Here is a 16,006-nt window from a genome sequence, read left to right as displayed (position 1 = left end):
AAAAAAAAGCAGAACGTTCCTTTACTTTTAGGATGATATATATATATATATATATATATATATATATATATATATATATATATATATATATATATATATATATATATATATATATATTATACTGTATGTCAGGCTCAGTTATAAATAAAGAAATGTGTCTTGTAGCACAGTTTTTGCTCTACAGAATACAAACAGGCAGATTTTATTTTTTCTTTTACAATTCCTTCCTGTTATCTAAGTCACAAATAAAATGGCAGTTTGTAAACTGTCGAAATGTATTTTTATTTAGTAATATATCAATATTAAAACTAGGTCGCATGTAGTTATAATCTTATCTTCAACATTAAATACCCAGAATTTAAAACAATATGAAAAAGTCATGTTTCATCAGTGCCACCTAGTGGACACTATTATAATAAGAGTCATGACATCAGGATTTTTACTTTTACTATTTATTCATTTTGAAATGATAATAATTCACACATCACACCAAAGCATAAAGTACACTGTAATTTAAAATGTATATATGTATATAAATTATAGACAAGCCTTTGCATTGAGCCTTGAAATTGTTTGGTTACATTTTGATTGAATTGATTTTAAACCAGGAAAAACATTCAGCATGATCCAGAAATATAGAAAAAAAAGACAAACGAAACGAAGGCTGTAATTAAAATTGAATTATACCAAATAAACAAATTACATAAGCATTAGACACTAATAACTAAATATTCAGAATATGTCATTTAAAAAATGTCGATCGTTTCATTTAGTTGCGGGTTTGATGGCATACTGGTGTGTCGATGCACCGTGATAAGAAAGTCTGAAATATTTTATACGGTAATTTTTGATGCTCATTTGCAAAAAAAAAAATCAATTTCATACAATTTTAGAATATGTTTATAATTATGACATTAGCATACCTTAAATAGGCCACTTATTATATAAGTAAGTGACAATGATATCCTTTAATGAACTGATAAATAACACACACACACACACACACACACACACACACACACACACACACACACACACACACACATAAAGCGCAACTTGCAAAAGCCCTTCACAAGGAATCTCACAGTGGATTCAGTCAGAGTCCTTATACAGTATGTGCAAAGTTTTTGGCTCGAAATGTAAATTCCTTAAATATGTACAGTTTTATGTCTAAATATAATGAGCCACTATGGATCCTGCTCTTTAAGGGCCATACGACTGTTTCTTTCCCTACAGCTTAACCTTCTGATTGTGCCATTAAGGTACCATATGACAGAGCCAGTCCTGCCAGACTGTATGCCGTGGTGGTGGTGGTGGTGGTGGTGGTGGTGGGGAGGATGGTAATCAGTGTCTTTTCTCCTGCCTGCTAAAACCTACTCAAATCCCTAATTGCAGTCATATCACCAGATCCAAAAGCTTCTTGTTACTCTGCTTTTCATGCATGAATAAACCCCCACCTCGGCCCATCCTCATCACATCCAGTTCCCTCTTTTGGCTTCACCAGGTCTGAGGCTGCGTCACGGCTTCACGGAACATCATTTGAGGGAACAGTCGCTTTCTTGGACGCTTTCCAGTTTCATTTGCTGGCTGGAAAAGAGCAGGATGTCATCAGATGATCAACACACATCCGCTTCTGCTTTATAATCTGTCTATGTTCATATAACGCCAGCCTGCATATACTGTATATATATAAATATATATGTATATATAATGGATGGATATGGATTCATAGAATGTTACATACAATATGTTGTGTATAAAAGTGTAAAATAAGACAATAGATGTATACACTATACAGCCAAAAGTATTGGGACTTGTATTTTTCCACCCAGATGTGGTTCTTCCCCAAAATGATACCATGAACTGGGAATACGTTAATGAAATTTTGAACTAGGAGACATGAGACATGGCATGGCACTATATTGTGCACAAATCCAGCTTCATGAAGATATGCCTCAACTAGTGAAAGATCTCCTGCTATAGATCTTTAAACCTTATTGAACACCTTTGAGATGAATTGGAATGCTGACTTGCACCCCAGAAAAAAATCTCAAACAATCAAGAACATCTTCTCCAGAAGAGTGGAGGTGATCGTTGAAGAAAACGCCGACTGAAAGGAATGAGATCTTCATAAAAGGAGCACAGACTAAATGTAAACCTAGGTGTCCGCAAACTTTTGGCCGCGTACCATGTTCATGTCCAAGATCGTTCTGTGTTTTTTTAAGAATTAATGTTATTTATTAATTAATATCAGCGCTGAAAACTGAAAACAATAACTTCATAAAGAGTAAAGTCCAGACCTTCTCTGTTGACTTGTACATGTGCCGGAGGTTAACGGTGCTTTTCCGCACTGTATCCCCGTGTTTACCATTCGCTTGTCTTTAGTAGAGAAAGAAGATCGTGCTTCCACTCCTTTACCTTTATGATCGAAGGAAAGCGAGAAAAACACACCAAAATCCATTATTATAAACACACATTACTGTATTCATTATATACATATAAATAAAATGATATATATAATATCTGTTAAATTGGGGGTCGTCAAATAAAAAAAAGCATCTTAATAAAACTTTAATAACAAAAATAATAATAACAAAATGTACATGCAGCAGGAAATCGATTTTTCAGGAGTTCAGTGAAGATTTTATTACAAAACATCAAAACATCAGCAGCCTCCTGTAGCAGTTACACTAAAAAAGTAGCCTCGTCAAAAGTTTCTGGACACTTGACCATGTACTTATTTTTTTAGGATCCCATTCCACATTTAGTCCCAATTTCCCGTTATAAACCTCCAACGTTCCGAGAAGCTGTTCCACTAGATTTCCTTGATCTTCGTGAGATCTCATTCAGCCAGTTAGTAAAGTCAGGACCTGATGTAGGTGAGAAGGTGAGAAGGTCTGGGATGCAGTCAGTGTTGAACTGTTTTCAAAAGGGTTTGAGCTTTACAGAAGGAGATCTTCTACATAGACCCACCCACATTAAGGATATGTTCATGAAACAGGCTTGGTGCACGGTGGACCCGGTTTGGATCTTCTAGTTGGAGTGAAACTACTTTGCTACCACACTGCCAAACTATAATCGTGTCCAAGTTTGTGTAAACAGTTTGGGAAAGAAAACCAGATGAAGGCAGACGTCCCAATATTTTTGGCCATATAGTGTATGGAATGTTGAGATGATCCAGTCTGGAGTGGTTAAGGCTCTGCAGTGAGACTCACACACTTTCTTTTCTCATCTGTTGCTCCAATTTAACCGAAAACGCAATCATTTTAAGCGGCGCCGTTCTGAACGACCCTGCTGATCGACTCGTCTGGTTTATGGAGCGTTAACTCCAAATGGAAATGTGGTGCCGGGAAATCGGAGGTGAATGGAGGTTATGTTTAAAAGCAAACCACTTTCGGTGTGTTATTACAGCGTGCAACAAGATGCGACGTGGAGGAAATAACACGCGTCTTCATCGAACGCAATTAGGCGTAATTACAGTGTACTGTAAAAAAAACATAGTCATTGTGTAAATCAGGCTGCAGGAGACTTTACACGGGTTCAGAGGTCGTTTGTGATGTACGTGCAAAATTCACATTGAACGTGTGGAGGATCGATTCAGCAATACGCAGTCGTCAATGTGCATTTTGGATGTAATGTGCACAAAGACAGCTCCAGATTTATGATCAAACTCTTGATGTCACCCAAATGAGGATGGGTTCCCCTTTTGAGTCTGGTTCCTCTCAAGGTTTCTTCCTCATAACATCTAAGGGAGTTTTTCCTTGCCACAGGCTGCTCATCAGGGATAAATACACACCATTCGCCTTCACTGTTAATTTCTGTAAAGCTGCTTTGAGACAATGTCTGTTGTGAAAAGCGCAATACAAATAAACTTGACTTGACTTGACTCCATGAAGATATGCTTAAAATGGGTTGGATTGAAAGATCAAAGCTAAAACCCAGGGGTCACCAACATGGACCACATGAGTAGCCCTTTCTAAAAAATAGCTATTTCCTACTTTGTAAATGATTGTTGATAATTATTATGAGAAATCATTAACCTGATCAGCGTCTTCACATATATGAATATCATTAATTATCAATAATAACATCTAATAAAAGGTAAATTGAGCAAATTTCAATTTTCAGATCAAACTGAAAACTGTGTGTGTCAAACTGGAAGCCCTTCACATTAATCAGTACCCAAGAAGTAGCTCTCAGTTTCAAAAATGTTTGGTGACCCCTGGTATAAATCCTATTCAAATCCTTCTTAATTGATGAATTAGAACGTGGACAGCACCAAAGGTCTTCTCACCTTCTCACCTACCTTCCAAAACCTAGTGGAAAATCTTCCCAGAAAAGTGGAGAATATTATAAGAGCAAATTATACTAATCATTAGTATTAAAGGCCCCAGTGTTGAGAATGACTACTGTGATTAGGATGGTGATTGCATTTCAGTGTAGCACTACTGCAACGCACTGGTGAATGCAACAACAAAAAAGAAGCACTGTGACTGTTTAATGCACGTCAACGCATTTTTTTCCTACATGCATTTCCTTGTTTCACAGACCTGTAAATCTGGCATGCAGTTAAAATCCCCCTTTTTTGTGAACTAATGCATTGAAGCTGAAGCTCTTGACCTGGATGATTAAATGCATGGCCTTGATTGGCCGTTTGCACGAGCGAGCAAGGTGTACAGGTGTATCAGTGATGCGTGATGTGTGTGCGCGCGCTGTAAATAAAAAGAGATGTTTTTTTTCTTTGCAATGCAACGGCAAGGCGCGCGTCATCACGTTACCTATAGGTCGCACCTATGGGTCGTTGTGCGCGCGTGCGTGTGTGTCAGATTCGTACCGGTGCTGTTATTCGGACCCTCGGCGTCTGTGCTGGTGAGCCACGTCGACTCGGTTTCCCTGGTCCAGCTCTCATGGCGTCTGGGCTCGATGGCATCACTCCGACTTCCACCGCAACCCATGGACACAAGGAAGGTATAAATATATATATATTGGGAAAAAAACCTCCTGCTGCTTCTCTGTATCTCTGCCCAGGATTGTGAGATCTTGGTCACGCGGACAGAGCTGCAGATACCTGAGATCCCCCAGAAGCAAAGCAGACTCGATCCATTTCAGAGAGAAAGCCTGCTGAACCCCGGCTCTGTGCTGACAGCAGATATTCGCCAAACTTGAGCTTATGTACCCTGGGTGACGTCATGGTGGGAGGAGCTGAGTAAAGAATGCGTCAGCATCAGGACCAGCACCAAACACTGAGCTCATTAACGCTCCTGCTGTGCTGAGGTCAGTCTCAGATCCTGCTCATCTACAAGCTCATACATTCCGACCATCACTGACAGGAGGCTTCACTGGGCATCTGAGCAAATACAGTGATCACATCTGACCAGATTTAGAGTCGGAAAATATGAACATTATCTCTCTCGCTCTGAAATATTGCTTTACTAACATGAAAAGTATTAGGATTTGTCTTGCCAAAAAAATCCAGAGTGCAGATTATAAAATATCTACAGAAAACCAGAAGGAAATGACAGACATCAAAGTAAATAAAAAATCGATCTGTGCATAGAAAATTGCACTGATGAGAAAAGAACTGTTTAAAAATATTTATTGCTATTTTAATTGAAACACATCATCATTACACATTTCTCATTCAATGTCAAATCTCAAAAACAAATATAGTACATCTCCCAACATCCAAACAAAACACGATTAAGGCAAATGCTGAAATGTTTTCAGTGAAAAAAAAAAAACATCATAACCAAATAACCTGAATCAGATTCGATTATCGCACTCAAACATGATTATTTGACTGTATGATAAATAGAGATTCAAGAAAATCCTGAATCATAAATTCAATATGCATCACTTACATACACATGGCCAAAAGTTTGTGGACACCTGGCCATAAGATTGATATGTAAATATTTTTCAGCATCTCATCTGCTCTTATAATATCCTCCACTCGTTCCTGGGAAGATGTTCCCCCTAAACTGTGTCCTAATTTAAGTTAAAAAAACACATGGCTGGAAAAGTCAGGTGTCCCAATACTTTTGTCCACATAGAGGATCAAATATTTTTTGGGGAAAAAAAAAAAGACTAATAATTAAAACTTCAGAAAAAAATCTGAGTCATTCTCATAAACATGAAATTCCCAGTGTTGTGAAATAAATCATAACCAGTGTGTTTTTTTATTTTATTTTAGATCAAGAAGATTGCAGTCGATCTTGTAATAGACATACGGGTAATATTCCTGCTGACTCAGGTTCAGACCGGGGATATCCATGGAGGGCTGAAAACAAAAAGAAAGAAGATGAAACAAAAATGCAAGAAAAGAAAAGAAAAGTGAATCAATAAAGAAATATATGAAAACTAAAACAAAGGCAAACATTTAAAGAAAGAAAGAAAGAAAGAAAGTAAGAAAGAAAGAAAGAAAGAAAGAAAGAAAGAAAGAAAGAAAGAAAGAAAGAAAAAAAGAAGGAACAAAATGCAAGGATAATAAGAAAAAGAAAAAAAGAAGAAATGAAAAAGAAAAAAAAGAAAAGTTAATAATAAAGAAAAATATGAAAAGAGAAGTAAAATAAAGGCAAAAATTGGATGGAAAGAAAGAAAGAAAGAAAGAAAGAAAGAAAGAAAGAAAGAAAGAAAGAAAGAAAGAAAGAAACAAACAAACAAACAAACAAACAAAGATGGAATAAAATGCAAGGAAAGTAAGAAAAGTAAAAAAAAAGTAAAAAGGAAAGTATATCAATGAAGAAAAATAGAAATATATGAAAAAGAGAAGAAACAAAGGCAAAAATTGATGAAAAGAAAAAAAGAAAGAAAAAAAGAGAAAGAAATGTTAGTATAAAAAAGGATCATTAAAAGGGTTAAACAGTGGAGTACAGAGTTATTGTACTTCACACTCACATCAATGATAGTAGCCGCACTGCTATCCAGATGCCTGTAAAGCTCATGCAGGACCTCACGTAGCTTTTTCACGTATTTCTTATTGGGCCGCAGAAGCATAGCCTGGAAGTTGACCGGCAATCCATACCTACAAGACAAGAGCAGCTACTACTGCATTTTCTTTTGCATTTAATCACCGAAAACACACAACATCACCTGCATCCTCGCTGTACCTCAAAACCGATTCGGTAAAAACCCGGAGAGCCTTGATGTGGATCCAGGCGATGAAAGCTTCACTAAAATTCACCTTCAGCCATCGTACCAGTGGACCCTACAGAAACGCAAAAGCACGGTTATTTCCTCACTGTCAGGATTATGACCCTGGACACATGATCCCCAAATCATATTGCCTTTTAATTATCATTCATTATAATTAGTTCAGCATTAGTAGTAACATCGAGAATACAGAGGTGGTATTAAAACATTTCGAGACTAGTTTTATAACACGCCAACAGATGGGGCTGCACGCGCACAATCACAGGGAGCACAGACCTTTGTAAGTCAGTGTGCCAAAAGACATCGTCCTGTGTATATTGCGTGTGCCGCATCTGAATACTTGATTCTGATTGGATGGAAAATGTGTGTTCAATGGATATTTCTGGTCAGGTTAATCACTGTTATGAATGAGGAGGTGTGGAGGTGGTATCTTAGGGGTTGGGGCATTTGGAATTTGGATCCGAAGATCATGAGTTCAAATCCCACACCAAGCCTTCATGCCTGAGTCCCTGTCCAAGGTCCTTAACTCCATTGCTCTGGATCAGGGTGTCTGCCAAATGCCATAAATGGAATCACCAAAACCTTATCTGATGGAACATCTATGTGATTGCGACCACCATCATTACCATTATAGTCATAATCATCACCACATTTACTTAACCTTTTGTGAAAACAGACACGATAAAGGAATAAATACGGTGTCGTACAAACTGCTTCTTCTTGTCTGTAGACAGCCGAGTCAACTCCTCTTTGTCGGCCTTCAGCTCGTCTTCGTTGTACTGGAAGTCGCGCACAATGAACCTGGAGTAAATTGTTTTTAAAAGCGTTATCACTTTATCGTGATGTTAATAATATGCGATATTTAGGAAGTTTCTATGCACAATATAGAAATACACTATATTGCAAAAGTATTGGGACACCTGACCTTTCTAGGCATATGTATCATTTCTACACAAGGTTGGAGACGCACAATTGTATAGGATTTTGTCATTTAAGGCATGAAATATTTTCTTCACTCGAACTAGGAGACCCAAATCCATGAAAATGTGTTTTACATGGGTTGGAAGATCTCCTGCTATAGAGCTCTAAACTCTAAAACACCTTTGGGCTGAAAGTGAACGCTGACTGAACCCCAGGCCTCCTCACCTTCATTAGTGCCTGACTTTACTAACTGGCTGCATAAATCTCCACAAATCTAGTGGAACATCTTCCAAAATAGAGGTTATTATAAGAGCAAATAGGGACTAAATAAGGAATGGAATGTTCACCGTACAAAAGCACACAAATCTTATGCTCGGGTGTCCACAAACTTTTGCTCAAATATTGTATGAATCCATTATCGAAGTTGAATAAAAAAAAAAGATAAACAGATTTTGAGAATACTTACTTATTTTCCCTGGCTTTGAGTCTGAAGTCGTCAATGGCCTTTTGAAAGAGGGTGACGCTGAACAGACCACTATCCTGGTCTTCAACAATCAGGCTGTAGGAAACAAAGAAAGAAAAAGAGTTTAAACATTGAGATTTTTATTGCAAAATGTAAAAAAAATGATGTCTGGGTTTTTCATTTGCGAGTACACAATCGACCAGGCGATAACGTCCTGAAAGGGCGGGACACTGATGGGGCAAAAACGTAATGAATGCAATAAAATATTTTTATTAAAATCAATTCTAAGTCACAGTGATGAGAAATGATGGTGAAACGTAGTGTCTGGGATCGAGAAAGCACCGAGCAAAAACATGTAAAAAGAATAAATATATCAAATGTGTGTTGTGTTACACTGATTCCAAAGTCTGTGTGTGTGTGTGTGTGTGTGTGTGTGTGGGCGAACACAGGGCTAAGGGCCTTGTTCCTGTGTTTGTCACCATGACCACACAGAGGGAGGAGTTTAATTGGTTGCCATGGACACCAGGTCAACCTTTCTGCCTCTAAGTGACGGATGCAGAAAGTACACACGAGTTTAAAAGCTTGTTTCATTTTGAGCGTCGTTTCCCGGAGCCACTGCAAAAGTGTGCGTGTTCTAAAAGTCTGAGTGTCCTGTGTTGTTCATATTATACACCGTCATGCAAAAGTTTCGGGACACCTTGATTTTGCAGCCGTGTGTGATTCTTAGTCAAACTGAGAAGAATGAAAACTTCCCTTCTTTTGAACTAGGAGACCAAAACCTGTTCCAGCATGACAGTGCACCTGTGTATTTCCACGAAGACCTGCTTTAAATAGGTCGGCGTGGAAGATCTTATGCTATAGAGATGTTGAAAACTTTTGCGATGAATTAGGGGAAGTGGTAGCTCACTGGTTAAGGCATTGGACTTTGACCCAGAAGGTCATGAGTTCTAATCCCAGAACCACCAAATCGGCCCTAACCCCTCAACTGCTCAATTGTAATTCGCTCTGAATAATGGCAACCCCAGACCTCCTCACCTCACCCACATCAGTACCTGACTTTACTAACACCCTTGTGGCTGAAACACTTTTGGATCTCCTAGATGAAGTAAAGGAACAATGTCATGTACCACATCCAAGGACCTCCTATACAAATGTGCACCTCCAACTTTGTGGGTCTGGAGAAGAACCACATATGAGGAGGTATCAAAAGGTTTCGAGACTCGCTCTGCTTTAAAGGTGCTTTCTCTTCGAAGCAAGCACCTTCTGCGATTCGCCGGAGCTGGATCTTCATCTTTGGGAAGAGGGCAAAGTCCACAGAAAACAAATCCGGCGAGTAGTGCGAGTGCGGAAGTGAGATTGTGTTGTTTTCCGGTGAGACACTCATGTAAGAACAGCACCAGTTGCACAGCTTCTGAATTATGAAGGTCGGTGCTCCCTGTGACTGTGCATGCAGCCATGTGCTGCAATCTGTTGGCATGTTACAAAACTACTTTCTGAGCTTTTTGATACCACCTCAAATGTCCAAAACCACGTAAAGGTTTCATATGCATCTCCTATAATATTCGACAGTCTGGAGAACTTATTTATTTATTTATTTATTATAAAAATGTGCAATACCACTTTTTTGTTATTTATTTAATTTTATTTTAATGTAATGTATTTGAATTTTATTTTATATTTATTTACAGTTTATTTGCTTGAAATTACATGATTTTTATATCAACAATGTCCCAAAGTCCCCATAAATGTCTCTATTTAATGTAATTTAATTGAATTTTTTTTTTTTTTTTTTATAAAATTTTTTTTTAATTAATACATTTTTTTCGCCCACTCTATATTACTTACTTCGAAGATCGTGGAACCACCATCTCGGAGAGGGTTTCGTACGTCTTCTGCCAGTCGGCGTAACCTGCCCTGTGAGTCAACATACTGTTATTTATAGAGGACAGAACCACTGCACAGGACATGCTGTAGGTGTTATCAGTTACATGAAGCTTATCAGTAAGATAACTGCTGAAAGGCTTGTTGAATCCACAGTCTGCACCATCTGTCAGGTTCCACTTTTTATTATCGCTCTCTATTTATTAATTATTTTATATAACATAATGTTTGCTTTCCTTAGGGATATTTTATGTCTCGCAGTTTCTATGTGCATCGTTCCAAATGAAGTTCTCCTCACCTCAACATCTGCTACGTGTCATATAAAATAAAAGCTGCGAAAATCATTCATTAATAAATAAATAATGTGACTTACTTCGGAACGACGACGAGGAGAGTGGTGAGATATTCCGAGTCCAGCACGAAGTCCTCTTTCTTCACGAGGTCAGCCAAACTCCTCGTCAGAAGACTCCCTCTAGTGGCAAACAAAACACACACGATTGTAGAAAATGTCTGTGGTAGCATGAAGATTTATCCATCATGTGAACTAGGAGACCCAAACCTCCTAGTCAGCTTCATGAAGATATGCTTTACATGGGCTGGAGTGGAAGATCTTCCCTATAAACGCTACTGAACTGGGGATGAATGTAAATGCTGACTGCACCCCAGGCCTCCTCACCTTCTCACCTACATCAGGACTTGTCCTTACTCACTGGCATTACCACAAATATCCATGAATTTAGAGGAACATCTTCCCTGAAGAGTGCAGGATGTGGAATGCGATGTACAAAAAGAAGCACACACCAAACTTATGTTAAGGTGTCCGCAAACTTTTGACCACAGAAGAAAAGCTTCACGTGAAACTTACGCGTTCTTCCTCTCCAGGGTGTGAAGGTTGCCTTTTAACCCGTTGTACGCTGAAGCTCTGGCTTTCAGGTCGTTATCTATCTGAGTCACTTGCTATGAAGAAAAAAGTTAGAAGAAGAGGAACCAAAATTATTACAACGAAAACAATTTCAACAGGATCAAACGCTTGAAGTCATTCAATTGGAACTCCTGACTTTTCAACCCATATGTAGATCTTCATTAAACTTAGAAGCCCACACTTGTATACGAGTCAATTTTCCATTTATTTGGACGTGAAGACCCAAATCTGTTCCCCTGTGCACAAAGCCAGCTCCATGAAGATATCCTTTACATAGGTTGGACGATGTGAAAGATCTCCTGCTTCTTCTTCTTCTTCTCCTTCTTTCGGCTGCTTCCATTAGAGGGGGCGCCACAGCGGATCATCTGTATTCATACCCCGTCCTCTACATCTGCCTCTTTCAACCCAACTACCTGCATGTCTTCCCTCACCACATCCATAAACCTCCTCCTTGGTCTTCCTTTTTTCTTCCTTCCTGGTGGCTCCATCCCCAGCATTCTCCTACCGATATACCGCATGTCCAAACCATCTCAATCTCACCTCCCTCACCTTGTCTCCAAAACGTCCTACATGCGCTGTCCCTCTAATAAACTCATTTCTAATCCTGTCCATCATCGTCACTCCTAACGAACATCTCAACAACTTCAGCTCTGCTACCTCCAGCTCCACCTCCTGTCTTTTACTCAATGCCACTGTCTCTAAACCATACAACATCTCAGGTCTCACCACAGTACTAAAAACAATGTCTCCATAAACATCTCTATAAATGTCCCAAAGTCCCCGTAAATGTCTCCATAAATGCCCCGATGTCTCCATAAACATCTCTGTAAATGTCTCCATAAATGTCCCAAAGATCCCATGAATGTCCCCCCAACCGCACCTTTGTGATGATTTCCGAGATAGTCTTCAGGGACTGTTTGATTGGGTATTTTTCCATATGCCACTGGAACCTTGTGATGTAAGTCACCAAATCAACTGCATAGAACATGAAAATGTGAATACATGTGAAAATACCCATTAATAAATATAACAGAAATAAAGAAATGAATAAAAATAATAGAATTAATAAATGTAAATAATAAATATAATGTAGCGCTCTCCGTGCAGCAAACAGTCTCGTGTGTAAAAACAAGCAGCATGTGGCATCAGTGATTCGCCTCTAGAGGCCACACTTATAATGACAGCGGACTGGGACCCGGAAAAACTGTGTGTATGGTACTATCAGAGCAAAACTGATTAATCAGTCGACTTCCTGTACACTTTAATAGGAACAGAGTGCATGCACTTACCTCCATTGGCTAGAAGATTTTCCATGACTTTATCCCTGCCATCCTCTAAAACATCAGCCATGTAGTGGGATATTTTCTTCACCACACTAAAAGAAGAAAAAAACAATCTCAACTATTTAAATCCACGTAGTATGTAGTATTGCAGTATGATTTTCTCTGTAACTGTAAAGTCAAACCTTTCAACAAACGAGTCCAGCTTGGCGAGCTCGTCTGAGAGTCCTACAAGCACATCCAGGGTTCCTACCTGTTCAGAAAACACATATTTACTAGACACAACACCATGTACATACTAGAGGTTGACCGATACAATACCGATGGCCAGTTTGGAGCGTACTTGCTGATAATAAATTAATCAACTGTTAATTTTCGAAATAAATACTGGATAAAATAACAAACATACAAAAAACGTCATGTAAAATAGTACTGAACTTTATTATAAAAAAAATTCTAAATGAAATAAATATGAATATATTAATTATCAATCATAAATATGCAGGAAAACGAAAGACATGCATTCGAACTGAAACAAAACATATCAATCAAACATCAGTTTACATCCAAAATTGACAAAATAATATATAAACAGCATGTGGTGTCAGTAATTTGCCTCTAGAGGTTGCTCTCGTACTGTTTAAGACAACCTGGAAAAACTATCGGTATGGATTTTTGCAGATAGTTCTAGCAATCAACTAGTGCAAATTAATCGATAAACCGATTAATTGGTCGACTTCTAGTACACACACCCTTGATATATGGACGTGGGCATTTTTATTGTTTGCTCCTAAAGAAATAGAACCCACTGTTCTTTTACCTTTAAACCAAAAATATTTCTAAAGATTGTTCCAGACTACCTGGTGAAGACGTCTCATTGAAAGCCTCTAAATTCTCTAAAATGATTTCTTGAATCAAAAATCAGTCTGTACATCAAACATGACAATTTGGCTTCACCTTTAGGTCTGGAATAGTGAACTTGGAGTTGGAAGACAGGAAGTTAATGTTATAGGTGGCCGCATTCATCCTCTCCCACGTCTGCTGGCACGTCTTCTCACCGGGAGCCGAGATCAACCAGAACTCCATGACTCCGCCTCGGGAATCGTACCGCCAAAGAAACTGGGAGACATTTAATAAAAAGCAAAAGCTGAATTTCATGAACCCTGGCTGATAGATTTTCTCAAAGTCACCAGACATTTCGATCACAATCCATACTGATAAATATTCTCTATCAGCAGATCCATAACCAGGGAGAACCTAAAGCTTTGAGAGTCAAGGAGAAGTAGAAATGCTTTAGCAGGAACATGATGGAAATGTTTATTCAACGTTTATGGAAGGAGTCTCCAGTATCAGTACAGAACAGAGGCCTTTTGCATTTTTTGCTGTTAAATGACATTTCTGTCATGATCATGTGACAAGTTGTTGTATTATTATTCATTCCAGTTGAAGGAGGGAGAGAAAGAAAGAAAGAAAGAAAGAAAGAAAGAAAGAAAGAAAGAAAGAAAGAAAGAAAGAAAGAAAGAAAGAAAGAAAGAAAGAAAGAAAGAAAGAAAGAAAAATGAATCACCAACATGTGACCAAAATTCTCATTAAGACAGTCGTTCTTTCCTAAAGCCCAGATCATCTACACATATGGTCTCGAAAACAAAATCAAAAATGAGTTGGTACTCATGTATACGAGCCCCTCGTGTCCCCCAAGTGTAAAAAATAAATAAATAAATAAATAAAAAAAGACCAACACAAACACAACCTTTTTTTAAAAGAAAAGGGCAGAAAATGCTGGAAAATCAAAAACATTTTGTTTTTATGAAGAAAGATCAGGAGAAACGAGGAGCTCATTAACGGCTCTTACAAACCGTAAAAACAGTCACTGACCATCCAACATATTATTTCGAGTACCTGTTATTTTTTTGTTTGTTTGTTTTTCTATTCTGCAAGTCATAATTAAACTTATGACCATGTCCTGAATTGTTTTATTTCCTAGGAGTATTTTTTTTTTTTTATTAATTTTTTTGCCAGGAAGAGAAAAAATAAAGGGCAAACCAATGCAGTAACACTGTTTCGTCTTATTAATAATAATAATAGTTTTTAATAAATAATATAAATAAAAACAACAAATAAAAATAATACAAATATATATATTATAAATAGTAAATGTAATAATTGAGTGTGACAGTGACTGATGCACCTCCCTGTTGTTTCTCCTCCTGTATGTTTTTCACATTTCCTCATTTTCTTCAGTCACGAGTTTCCTGATCACCAAAACTCCATGGGGCCAAATGCAAAGCGTTAAACTTAATCACGTGCACAATTACTATTAAATCCCCCCATCATGCCTAATGATCTATTTAATACACACACACACACACACACACACATGAAGTATTAATAAATATTATAAAGTTCAGTATTAATATAAAACCTGAACATGACTGCAGTAATTCTGTTCCTGCACAAGATCTCACAGTGGATTTTCCAGGTACATACCTTCACTTACACCAGACCCGTGGCGTTAAAGAATCATCCTGCTTTTCAACAACAACAACAACAACAACAACAACAATAATAATTATTATAATAATAATAACTCCTTATGGGTTTAATGGGAGCTCGTGCTGTTCATGAAGCTCCTGTAGATTCTTTTTCCCGGAGTCAGTCAGCTGATCCGCAGGAGGCGTGTTCACTACCGCACCGTGCTGCGCAGAAACACCGCCACCTACAGGTATTACTGTGAATCATACTAATAATAATACTACTACTACTAACACTAATAGTACTACTACTACTACTAATACCAATACTCCCACTAACACTACTAATACTACTACTAATAATACTAATACTACTACTAATAATACTAACACTACTAATACTATTACTACTACTACTAATAATAATAATAATACTATTACTACTCCTCCTACTAACACTACTAACACTACTAGTAATAATACTAACACTACTAATACTACTACTACTACTACTAACACTACTAATACTATTACTCTACTAACACTACTAATACTAAGTATACTAATACTATTACTACTCCCCCTCCTCCTACTAACACCACTAATACTACTAATACTACTAACACTACTGATACTATTACTACTCCTCTTAACACTTATATTACGACTACTACTACTACTATTAACACTAATAGTACTACTACTAATACTAACACTACTAATACTATTACTAATAATAATAATAATACTATTACTAATAATACTTCTACTACTAATACTAACACTGCTAATACTGCTAACACTACTAATACTATTACTGCTAATAATAATAATAATAATACTAACACCACTAACACCACCAACACTACTAACACTACTAATACTACTGCTAACACTACTAATGCTACTAACACTA

The 16,006-nt window shown here is 37.6% G+C and overlaps 2 protein-coding genes across 3 annotated transcripts; both read right to left on the bottom strand.

Moving 5' to 3' along the window:
- Positions 1–485: 485 nt before the first annotated feature.
- si:ch211-215i13.3 (brain and acute leukemia cytoplasmic protein) lies at positions 486–5,218 on the bottom strand. The gene is made up of 3 exons (XM_046844184.1): positions 4,835–5,218; positions 2,301–2,418; positions 486–1,587 (listed from the first exon to the last, which is right to left on the bottom strand). Exons 1-3 carry the CDS (start codon positions 4,953–4,955, stop codon positions 1,536–1,538), a joined length of 291 nt encoding a protein of 96 aa, XP_046700140.1. The 5' UTR covers positions 4,956–5,218; the 3' UTR covers positions 486–1,535.
- A 964-nt stretch (positions 5,219–6,182) lies between these two features.
- Positions 6,183–15,283, bottom strand: atp6v1c1b (ATPase H+ transporting V1 subunit C1b). 2 transcript variants are annotated; one of them, XM_046844382.1, is made up of 13 exons: positions 15,107–15,283; positions 13,577–13,738; positions 12,805–12,872; positions 12,629–12,714; positions 12,220–12,314; positions 11,283–11,374; positions 10,791–10,889; positions 10,382–10,450; positions 8,540–8,632; positions 7,860–7,953; positions 7,110–7,207; positions 6,898–7,024; positions 6,183–6,280 (listed from the first exon to the last, which is right to left on the bottom strand). In XM_046844382.1, exons 2-13 carry the CDS (start codon positions 13,703–13,705, stop codon positions 6,185–6,187), a joined length of 1,146 nt encoding a protein of 381 aa, XP_046700338.1. In that variant the 5' UTR covers positions 13,706–13,738; positions 15,107–15,283; the 3' UTR covers positions 6,183–6,184. The 2 variants fall into 2 exon arrangements, with proteins under 2 accessions (XP_046700338.1, XP_046700339.1); XM_046844383.1 differs by having other exon boundaries at positions 13,577–13,726.
- Between the last annotated feature and the right edge of the window lie 723 nt (positions 15,284–16,006).

Source organism: Silurus meridionalis, chromosome 29 (assembly GCF_014805685.1).
Source record: "Silurus meridionalis isolate SWU-2019-XX chromosome 29, ASM1480568v1, whole genome shotgun sequence".
Taxonomy (NCBI): domain Eukaryota; kingdom Metazoa; phylum Chordata; class Actinopteri; order Siluriformes; family Siluridae; genus Silurus; species Silurus meridionalis.
Note: the sequence above shows the minus strand (reverse complement) of the source record. Positions and strands in the feature narration are given on the sequence as shown.